Source organism: Halichoeres trimaculatus, unplaced genomic scaffold (assembly GCF_033239565.1).
Source record: "Halichoeres trimaculatus isolate MK-OKI-2021-1 unplaced genomic scaffold, fHalTri1.1 fHalTri1_scaffold_11, whole genome shotgun sequence".
In the NCBI taxonomy this organism is placed as follows: domain Eukaryota; kingdom Metazoa; phylum Chordata; class Actinopteri; order Labriformes; family Labridae; genus Halichoeres; species Halichoeres trimaculatus.
In genome coordinates this window covers 19,235,326-19,245,372 of record NW_027437189.1, presented here as the reverse complement: position 1 = coordinate 19,245,372, position 10,047 = coordinate 19,235,326, and the positions used below count along the sequence as shown (strand labels likewise).

General features: G+C 42.1%; 3 protein-coding genes across 4 annotated transcripts; 2 read left to right on the top strand and 1 right to left on the bottom strand.

The window, feature by feature from the left end:
* ttll9 (tubulin tyrosine ligase-like family, member 9) lies at positions 1–3,887 on the top strand. The gene is made up of 14 exons (XM_074681070.1): positions 1–123; positions 405–445; positions 519–611; positions 685–796; positions 914–1,099; positions 1,206–1,274; positions 1,376–1,466; positions 1,615–1,655; positions 1,742–1,829; positions 2,014–2,072; positions 2,186–2,382; positions 2,794–2,907; positions 3,180–3,304; positions 3,420–3,887. Exons 1-14 carry the CDS (start codon positions 109–111, stop codon positions 3,488–3,490), a joined length of 1,302 nt encoding a protein of 433 aa, XP_074537171.1. The 5' UTR covers positions 1–108; the 3' UTR covers positions 3,491–3,887.
* Positions 3,888–3,908: 21 nt separating this feature from the next.
* On the bottom strand, positions 3,909–7,711 carry fam217ba (family with sequence similarity 217 member Ba). Its single transcript, XM_074681066.1, has 4 exons — positions 7,182–7,711; positions 6,973–7,072; positions 6,748–6,812; positions 3,909–6,661 (listed from the first exon to the last, which is right to left on the bottom strand). Exons 1-4 carry the CDS (start codon positions 7,286–7,288, stop codon positions 5,230–5,232), a joined length of 1,704 nt encoding a protein of 567 aa, XP_074537167.1. The 5' UTR covers positions 7,289–7,711; the 3' UTR covers positions 3,909–5,229.
* Positions 7,712–7,904: 193 nt separating this feature from the next.
* Positions 7,905–10,032, top strand: ppp1r3da (protein phosphatase 1, regulatory subunit 3Da). 2 transcript variants are annotated; one of them, XM_074681072.1, is made up of 2 exons: positions 7,905–8,158; positions 8,527–10,032. In XM_074681072.1, exon 2 carries the CDS (start codon positions 8,555–8,557, stop codon positions 9,476–9,478), a length of 924 nt encoding a protein of 307 aa, XP_074537173.1. In that variant the 5' UTR covers positions 7,905–8,158; positions 8,527–8,554; the 3' UTR covers positions 9,479–10,032. The 2 variants fall into 2 exon arrangements, with proteins under 2 accessions (XP_074537173.1, XP_074537174.1); XM_074681073.1 differs by lacking the exon at positions 7,905–8,158 and adding an exon at positions 8,258–8,417.
* Positions 10,033–10,047: the final 15 nt, after the last annotated feature.

The window sequence follows — 10,047 nt, the reverse complement described above, 5'->3', positions numbered from 1 at the left end:
AACACTGCTGGATAAGTTAGCCTACTGGGACCGGCCTGCTAACTTGCTACCTCCACACACCCAATATAGCGTTCGTTACTTTTCCTAATTTTATTATTTTGCGCCTATATGTCAAAATACAAGGTAAATAAAATAACTGTGTGCACATATCGTCACACCGGCGTTGAATGGAAATTCACAAACATGATAACTTAATGCCACTTCTTGGCTTAATGTTTCTGTTGCTGCGTACCCAACGAGTGGCTAACATTAGATGGCATTACAAGAAAATTAACGTGTGCTTATTTACAGTAATTAACGTAATTTGACAACGGAGTAATGCTACATAACTAGTAATGTCGTAGCACACCAGAGAAGTTAATGTAGAACATTTAAGTATTCAGTACTGTCTCTGTCATTTTCAGACAGTTGGATTTAAAAATGACGTCACCAAAAACGAGGACCGGTGAGTGGGTTTCCAAACTTGGTGATAAATTAACAGACATGTGCTTGCAACTAAGACAATATTGTCCTCTCAGGGAAGGAAGAAGCTGTGTGCGTTACAAATGTGGCCTACTCAACACCATACAGGATGTCCTGCGCCAGAGACCAGGCTGGGTTGAGGTCAAAGAGTAAGTGAGGATGTCTCTTAATGATAACCCTCTCCATCATACTTGTGACTAGAGTCTAATATTTACTTCACAGTGAAGGTGAATGGGACTTTAACTGGTGTGATGTAGGCTGGCTCAGGGAGAATTTTGATCACTCCTATATGGAGGAGCATGTAAGAATAAACCACTTCCGTAACCATTATGAGGTGAGGCGTCATTATTCCAGCATGCTTTGAAACAACAGACAGCAATTTTCAGTAGCAGTACCAAATGCCATTCACACCACCTTCTCTCTTTTTCTTTGTGTCTGTTTTATGTAACAGCTGACTCGCAAAAACCTCATGGTGAAAAATCTCAAGAGATACCGAAAAAATCTTGAAAGGGATGCTGGCTGCATGGAGGCATCTAAATGTGAATTTTTCCCCTGCACCTTTGCACTGCCCAGCGAGTATCATCTCTTTGTAGAGGAGTTCAAAAGAAGCCCTGGCAGCACTTGGATCATGAAGCCGGTTAGCTAAAGCAGCCTACATATATTAAACACAGAATTGAATTCAGCTCAAATTAACTCGGCATCAAACTGCATTCAAGCTCTGAACTTAACGATTGTTCATTTAGGTGGCAAAATCCCAAGGGAAAGGTATTTTCCTGTTCAGAAAACTGAAAGACATAACTGACTGGAAGAAGGTAATGTTCTATGAATGAAGTGAGAGTAATATTAACATCTTCCAATAGACATAGTGGATACAGAATTACATGTTGATTGACAACCTGTAGTGTTTACACAGGATGGCACCCGCTCAGAGGAACAGAAGGATGCAGCTCAAGTGGAAAGCTATGTGGCACAACGCTACATAGAAAACCCCTACCTGATCAATGGTTGGAAAAATAAATACGTTAACTCTTGTTAACCTTTTAAAAAATCATGTGAACAAAAAAACTGAATAAAACTCATGGTGGAGTTACTACAAACAAGACGACAGATGAGCAAATCAATTGTAACATATGATTTTGTTCCTCTCCACAGGCAGAAAATTTGATCTCAGGGTCTACGTTCTCGTAACTTCGGTACACACAGAACATAACCAATAATTCATCTACAAAATTCCAAATTAACTGTTCACCTGAGTGTTTGTGTGTATGCTGTTTTTCAGTATGTTCCCCTGAAAGCCTGGCTATACCGTGATGGTTTTGCTCGCTTCTCAAACACCCGCTTCTCCCTCAGCACTATTGATGACAAGTGTATCCTTTTTTTCCACACTCAACATTAATTTGATTGGTAAAGATCCTAGCAATGTGGTTCTACAGTTATTAGAAGCTCAAGATGACCCAATTTCTGGGAGTGGTATTTTTTGCAGCTATTGTCACTCCTAAGAAAAAAGTATGTAATTCAGCTTCCTGCATTGTACTTAACACCCTTTTCCAGATATGCACCTCACTAATGTGGCTGTCCAGAAAACAGCACCAGACTATGATCCCGAAAAGGTTTAACTTTAAGAATATTAGATAATAGATAACTTTTCTTTTAAAGATGTAAATTCTTGTTCACTCACTCTCTTAACTTACTTCTTGCTTTTTTTCCCCTCATCCCTGAATAGGGATGTAAGTGGCAGATGCAGCAACTCCGAAGATATCTGACCGCAAAACATGGCAGAGAGACAGTAGAGACCCTGTTTAAAGAGATGGATAACATATTTGTTTGTAGTTTACAGAGTGTACAAAAGGTCATCATTAATGACAAACACTGCTTTGAGCTCTATGGCTATGACATCCTACTGGACGAGAACCTTAAACCGTAAGTACTCATAGGGTCTAAACAGATCTAGAAGTGCTTATTTACAAGCAAGCAGAAGGAGGCACATGCAGAGACAAGCAAACATGGCACAAGGTTGACTCGCCTTCCCTGAATACCTAAAAACAAAGCTGTAAATCTGCTTGTGTTTGACTCCAAAAATTACTATGTATAAATAACCTCATAAATCTGCACAGCATATTTGAAAAAGTGACAAGAATGCAATCCTGCTGTAAATAATAACACACACACAAAGACTCACACAAGCAAATTCACTAAAGACAGCATCTCTTCAAAATCCTAATCCCACCAAACTTATTGAGCTGTTTGCTTATCCACGTAGATTGGCTTAATGCCGACCTCGAATGCTGAGTAAATGTTTGGTGAATGTCGCCACCCTCCATCTCTTTCCAGGTGGTTAATTGAGGTGAATGCTTCTCCTTCACACACACCAAGTAGTCAAGAGGATTATGAGATGAAGTGCCGGCTGCTGGAGGACACTTTGAATGTTGTTGATATGGAGGGAAGGTAAAGGTTTTTTGTACTGAAGAAAATGTGTGAGGACTCCCAGTTCACTTGAAACATTTAATGATCATAATACTGAGTCATTTAAACCCAAAAGCTCTGGTTCATTAATTATTGTAGTAAAGAACAGAGGTGGAAAGAAGAACTTATGTGTCACAGCGTCAATTAACAACCCATTCCCTTTAGATCACAATGTGCTACTTTTGAATCCTTCTGCCATGCTGATGCTGTTACCTAATTTGTGTTTTGTTTTGTTTTTTCTTTTTTCTTTTTAGGCTCACTGGCAAAGAAAAAAGGGTGGGTGGCTATGATCTCATGTGGAATGATGGGCCTGTCTTCAGAGAGGATGTTAACATGGAAACATTTGGCATTTCATGTTTCACAGCCAACACCCACTTAGGTAACAAGTGTGTGCTGTTTGTAGAAAAACTCTCTTTCTTGAGATGAAAAAAATACAAGGGACTGTAATAACAGTCCTGTAAATTAATTGGGTTTTTGTGTTTGATTTTTTGCAGGGTGTATAAATGACAGAGAGAAGCAACTCCGCCGACTTTTTAAACCATTTCCTGGCCAGAGAAAGATGTGAGACATCATTTGAGGGCATACTGCGCAAAAACTTACTGGGTGTTTGTTACTGTGCAGGCTTCAGGGAAGACAAATGAGTGATTAACACAAGTGTTATCCTGAATGATGTGATTTGTGATAATTTAGTCAAATGCCAAGTACCTTAGTTGAAAAGAAAGTATTCAAACTAATGAATACTTTAGTATCATGGAAAAACTTGTATCATTTTAATTACAGAGTAAGTAACTACTACCTTCTGCTGATTGTATAAGCATAAACTTTTCAGGCACTAAGCTTGCTGTTATCCTACAAATGATTTATATTGAACAGTAATGAACCCTTTATTTTCAATATGTCCAAAAGAATAGCCAATGCGTCAATGTACCTTGAGTGCAAAACATTTATTTCTATGCCTTACAAATACTTGCATTCAACGTTGTGAAAATACATACCACAATCTTTCTGCGTGCTTGTCTTCTCAATGTACACATTCAGAATAACACTGCCACTCCTGGTCCCTTATCTATGGCTTTGATACTTTACATACACATTAAGAGGAGGGGTGCAGTATGCTTACATATCACATTATTTACATTGTGATGCGTACATGAATTCGGTGCACATGGTAAGTCATGACAAACCAAAGACACTCTAATGTAAACACAGTTCTCTACATACTTCAAGTATGCAGTGGAAGATGGAGGTGATAAGAAGGGCCATAACCTGTAACGACATATCTGTTGTGAAGGGTTTTAAATCCTCATAGGAATAACCCAGTGGTACAGCATTATACTACAATCAGCTCTTTTGCTAAATATTTTCTATTTGTGCATGAAAATGTAAACATAATAATGACAATGGTGAGAACAGGTCAACCACAACACTTTTCATAAATATAACTATGGTATACAAAATTTGGAAAAATATGCATTTACATTCATAGCAAACATTACACTGTCCTCAATGATAGAAAGAGCTCAGCTCTATGCAAAATACAGTCCATCATCATAGACTACAATTCAAGCTGTTCAAACATGAAAAGCCCTTGAAACAAATGAAATGAATCAATTGCACAAATATTTCTGAAACAACCTGCACAACTTCATTACAACACACAACCCACTGCACCTCATTCATGTCAGCCATAGATGCTCCAACTGAACATGTGACCTGAAACGTGAGGCACCAAAGAAAAAGTAAAGAGCAACATCAAGTAAAGCAGTAGCACTAAAAACAAAGACTTTTCAACATCAAAACTCTACTTGTAATAGCTACGATTGTATTGGATAACCAAAGACAATGATCTTCAGTAAACTGAAAGCTGTGGTACAGTAGATACTTGTTCAATCTTTTTTTTAAGTTGGTAGCACAAGGAAAAAAGATTTTGCAGTGCAACAGAGTTGGAATGACAGAGAAGCAATGTTTAAGTCCCGTAGTGTTGAAGGTTGTCATCGCCTTTTCTCTCCACACAGTGCAAAATTAAGACTGCGTACCTACTGTTCATTTTGAATGAATACAACGTTTATATATACTTCTGTTCTATTTAAGTGTTATCCATTGAAGTCATGCTGTTTTATCTCTATTCTAGCTGCAAAACCACTGGTTAGTTTTGACCTTTTGAAGGTTGTACACCACAGATTTAGACTGCTGTACAACAGTTTCATGTTAGTATTACACAGATTACACAGAAAGCAAGCATAGGTTCAAGCTCCTGTACCAAGTAAACACTAAGTAAAGCGCTATAGTGTAGGTGTATACAGGTTACTTTGCGACAAAGTGCACATTTTTTGTTTTGCCATTCTGCTTACTAGTAAGCGGCGCTTTGGAAAGAGACTGTGGCTCTTTAACAGATCTCTTCATGGCAGTTTTAGAGGCTTGCCCTCCAGCCTCTGTCCTCTGCCAGTCCTTTTCCGCTCTCTTTGAGGTGATGACCTCTCTCTTGCTTGCAGCAAAGACACGTTTCTCTGCACCAGTGGCTTTGCTACCACCAGGTTCCTTCTTCACATCTGTCTCAGAGTTAGCTCGGACACGGCTTTTCCTCACTGGACCCCTGCTGTTTGGGTTGCTTCCAGACTCCTGGGGTTGCTTGCGGGCATTTCCTGCAGCCTGCATGTGTCTAAGATGACTCCGCCCAGCTGAGGGGCTAACTGGTGTCTGGGCTCCTCCTCCCCCTCCACCACCTTGTCCTCCGGGGCTTCTACCCTCATTGGAGGTTGCACGAGTCTCACTGCTGCTCCTCTTTGCTGGTGCTCCAGCTCTGGCTCTGCGCTCCAGCAGTGGACTGAGCCTCGAATGGCGCTGGTAGGCATAGGCAGAGCAGCTTCCATTGCACAGGGGGTAGCGAATGTGACAATGTGGGCACATTGGGAAGCGGGAGTGCTGGTGCTGGGCTGAGGCAGGTGATGGAGGGTTGATAACAGGTGCAAATGGGAAGGCTCGCTGGCTTTGCCGCAGACCTTTAGGGGAGTTGAGACGAGAAGATGGAGCTGTGTGAGGCCTGGGTGGGTGTGCGGTGGTGGCAGAGGGAAAACTCTGGGGTCTCGGACGGCTTCCAGGTGGGCGGCTGTTTTCTGCTTGCACTGTTTGGATCTGTAGCCACTCAAGCTTCAGCAGCCTCTCCAGGTACTTCTCTAAAGGCCCTACAGGTTTGGGCCTGGGGGCCCCTCTGCCCTCTGTGTAAAGGAACACTGCCAGCTGTCTCAGGCTCCAGCTGTTGAAGGGAGGAGGCAGAAAGTCAGAGTAACTGTAGCTGAGTTTTTCACTCTCACTTTCATCTCCGACACACCCACGGGGACCTGGGATATCAGGGGGAAAGTCGTTGGTGTTGATGACCTCGGCACGGAGATTGAGGTGAGGAGGGGTGCAGGGGGTACAGGGAGAGGGCAGCACAGGCAGCCTCTCGGAGTCCGACAGATCACTGGCACTGTCAGTGTCGACATCCTTTTGGCTGTATTGCTGCTGAAGGGTCTCTGGGGTGGGGGCCGGGGAGTGTGTGAGGGGGTGTGATGGCATGTGTCGTAGACCTGATATTGGAGACAGAGGTAGGGAGAGGGCTCGTCTGTTTTTTCCCATCCCCCCATGGTTTGGATGGAGCTCATTGCTGCATTGTGACAACCGCTGATTTTCATGTTTCTCCTCTTTCCTGTGCATGGATAAGTGTTTGCGATGAGGTCTTGAATCTTCTTCTTCGGGGCTGTAAAGAGACAGACAAGTGTGAAGAAAAGCTGTTTGGGATTTACTGGAACTGAGGCTAAGCTTTCAGTAAGATTGTGCTCACACCTGGAGAGTTTGCTTGTATTCCGTGCAGTGCCAGATTTGTACCTGCCTCCTTTTGACTGTGCACCCTGTAAAAGAGCATTATTGGAAATCATCGGTTTATTCTAGCAGTAGATTAAAGAGCTGCACAGAGCTCAGATTCTGGCGCTTCCCCCAGAATCTCTCTTATCTTAGGAGAAAAGCTGGAACATAATCCCTCTTTACTTTATTAAGAAGACTTTTCCTTACCTTTTGAACTGTGGACAGTGTGTCTTTTTCCTGTCCTGGTCCTGGGAGGCCGTTCTTCATTTGACCCGTTCCTTTCTTCACCTTGTTACCTTTCTTTGAACTGTGGAAACATGTTAACGGTTCTTAAGGCCCGCCCACAAACAAATTCTGAGACATAACATGCCGAGTTCACTCTCGTTTTGGATGAATCACTGTAAAAAGAGGATTACCTGGTAACTGGCAGGCTGTTTTCAGTATTTTTTACCCGAATCTTATCTTTGGAGACGACACGTTTCAGGGTCGTGGATGCTGTGCGTTCCTGCATGATGGGCCCCATGTTGCAGGTCGCACAGATGGTATGTTGTGTAGAATCCAGGACAATTAAATAATACGGTAGCTAAAGAACCCAACCGACATCCCGGATCATGTACCCTATCCTGAGAATGAGGCTTAAAACACCCATTTTCTCGAAAGTGCTGCAATGCATCATGCGCAGACGAAATCGCTCGTTTCTCCACTGCAGGTTCAGCTCGTCCTTCTGTTTACCGTCGATACGCCTGTACTGAACAATAATTCGGGGTCTCTGTTAATGAAATTGTGACAGCTGACGCACCTTTTTATCGACTATCATCTCCATCGCCATTAAAAATGCAAGACGTTCAGACGGCGCATACGCTTTGTTTGGCTCGCCTTCCGAAGGAGCAGATAGGTTTGTTTACCTGCTACTGACTGGCTGCCGCCTGGATCGTATTGGGCACTGGAGGTGCATCATGGGACTTGAAGTGAAAATACCCTGGTTGCGCTTTCAAAATCAAGACGTAAACTGTCTCTGATAAGTTTTATTGCCATTAAAAATGTATAAGAATACAAGCATCGAAACAAAAAGTTCTAAATTTTGAGGTTTGATATAAGACGAGAGAAAAAAAAAACAAGTGCATATCTGAAACGACTCAAACTCCCATAGTACTCCAGTTAAAAATGTTCCCCGTGTAGTTTCCTGTTAACTGCGCGCATGATTGCTGATTTCCATCGAGTCACGAAATAGACGTGAAAGCCATATCGGAACTTCTGGTGGTCTGGAAGAGTTTTAAAATCAGGTTATGCAAATGCTGCCAGCAGCCGAGACTCCGTAGTGCACCGAAACGCGCAGCTCCAACACCACTTCATTAAATGGAGGATCAACCTCGGGCTGCACCCTACAGCATAGGTCTACAAGAGCTTATTTCTTTATTTTGATGCAATGTGTGTCTTTTAATTAAAAAAAAACAACAACAACAAACGGCTCTTTCAGCTTTGCTCTCAATGTTCAGAGAGGGGGGGAAAGAGGTTGGCTGTATGCATTCAGGCACGTACTCCCAGTGTACACGCCCACCCCTTTCCCTGAGGATACAGTATGTCCGTACATTTTAAAGAACAGCATAAATGTTGTTTTAATCAAATTTGCACCAGAACAGCACGTATTTTGGGTAAACTGTTACTTCTGTGTTATCAGTGTATGCTTTGTTTCATAGATTATTCTGTTTGTGAACACTTTGTATCGCACTAAAACACCATGTTTTACCAATTTATCCACAGGTGAGCAGGACACCAACTCTCGCAAAACATGGATAGCGGTTGGTTTATTGGACATGAGAGGATTCGTCCTTCAAAATCTGAAGAGCAAATATCCAGCCTTTGCAACAGGGTGTCCAGACCATGCATGACAATCAACCTGACGGAAATGCTTCGAGCTGGCCAACCTAATGTAGCAAAAAAGCCAATTCCAATCCGACCTCCAAGTCCCAGAGTCTCTCAGCCCATGAAACAAGGGTTCCACCACACTCCCTCTTGTGAACCACCACCTAAACCCATCATCCGACAGCGGTCAAGCTCTTTGCCCTCCACCACACAGAAGAAGAGGAAATGCAGAAATGTTGGTGTACGGTTTGTTGATTCTTTGGGGCTTGATCTGGAAGACATCAAGCTTTTTAAATCAGGGGAGGATCCATTTGTACCACACCATGTCACCTTTAGGTTGTTGATGGGTGCAGAATTAGCAGATGGAAAGCATCTGGAGATATCTTTGCCATACCTGAGACCAGCTTTTGACCAACAGCCTGGTGACAACCCAGGGTTCCTGCATCATCTAGGTCAGCAGAAAGTTTGTCTTGAGAGAGTCTTGTGTTCAGAACTGGGTGTAATGGTTATCACTCAGGTCCTCAATTTGGACTTTGAGAAGACAGTAACAGCTCGCTACACGTTTACAGAGTGGAAAAGCTGCACTGAAATTAAGGCTTCTTGGGTGTCCAATACAACCAAGACTTTGGAAGGAGGAGGGTGGCAACTAAGTTGTGACACATTTCAATTTCACCTGCCTGCTCCTCCATTTCTGCAGCCAGGTGCAGTGTTACAGTTTGCCATCAGGTACAGAGTGTGTGGGGATGAATACTGGGACAACAATGGAGGAGACAATTACAAGCTAGTTTGCCATAACTACAAGCTTACTGTGCCCAAAGAATGCGAGGATAGCATGGTACACTTTATTTGACATGCTGACAAAAAATAAGGCATAGCCAATAAGAGCACTTTATGATTGTTTTGGCAAGACCTGCTAAAGCTTACATGTACAACTACATCATATATTAATCTTCATTTTACAAGACTAAAAAGATGATTTATTTGAATTGACTTGGCTTCAAGATTATCCAGCTAAGTTAACACTGACAGCATAGTGCACTCACTACTGAAGCCTACTAGGTGCCACTATTTTTATTTGTTTTTTAAAGCACTTCATGATTTGTTTTCCTTTGTGCACTTTGATGAGAGAAATTCAGACCAATCTAACACTCAAAGTGTTGGCCAACATCAATATCCAGTGAAACTGAAATATTTGCACTTCAGTCCACAGTTTTTGTAGCTCATCATTTTTTAAAGATGATTTTGTAAAAAAAAAAAATTGAGTGTAATCGTCTTTTTTAACCTATTTGCCTTATAGTCAGAGGGAGGGGGAATCTGAGGAGAAAATGTAAAAAAAAAAAAAAAAAAGAGACCCAGAATCATTTCACTGAGTTGATATCAAGACCTTGTAATGATCACAAGATGATTGATTGTTTTGTG

Coding starts and splice junctions, on each gene's coding strand:
- ttll9 (XM_074681070.1), top strand. Junction 612..684: donor GGCTGGGTTGAGGTCAAAGA/GTAAGTGAGGAT, acceptor TTTACTTCACAG/TGAAGGTGAATGGGACTTTA. Junction 2,383..2,793: donor CTGGACGAGAACCTTAAACC/GTAAGTACTCAT, acceptor ATCTCTTTCCAG/GTGGTTAATTGAGGTGAATG.
- fam217ba (XM_074681066.1), bottom strand. CDS start 7,288: ATGGGGCCCATCATGCAGGAACGCACAGCATCCACGACCCTGAAACGT. Junction 7,073..7,181: donor AACAGCCTGCCAGTTACCAG/GTAATCCTCTTT, acceptor ATGTTTCCACAG/TTCAAAGAAAGGTAACAAGG. Junction 6,662..6,747: donor AATACAAGCAAACTCTCCAG/GTGTGAGCACAA, acceptor GTCTCTTTACAG/CCCCGAAGAAGAAGATTCAA.
- ppp1r3da (XM_074681072.1), top strand. CDS start 8,555: ATGGATAGCGGTTGGTTTATTGGACATGAGAGGATTCGTCCTTCAAAA.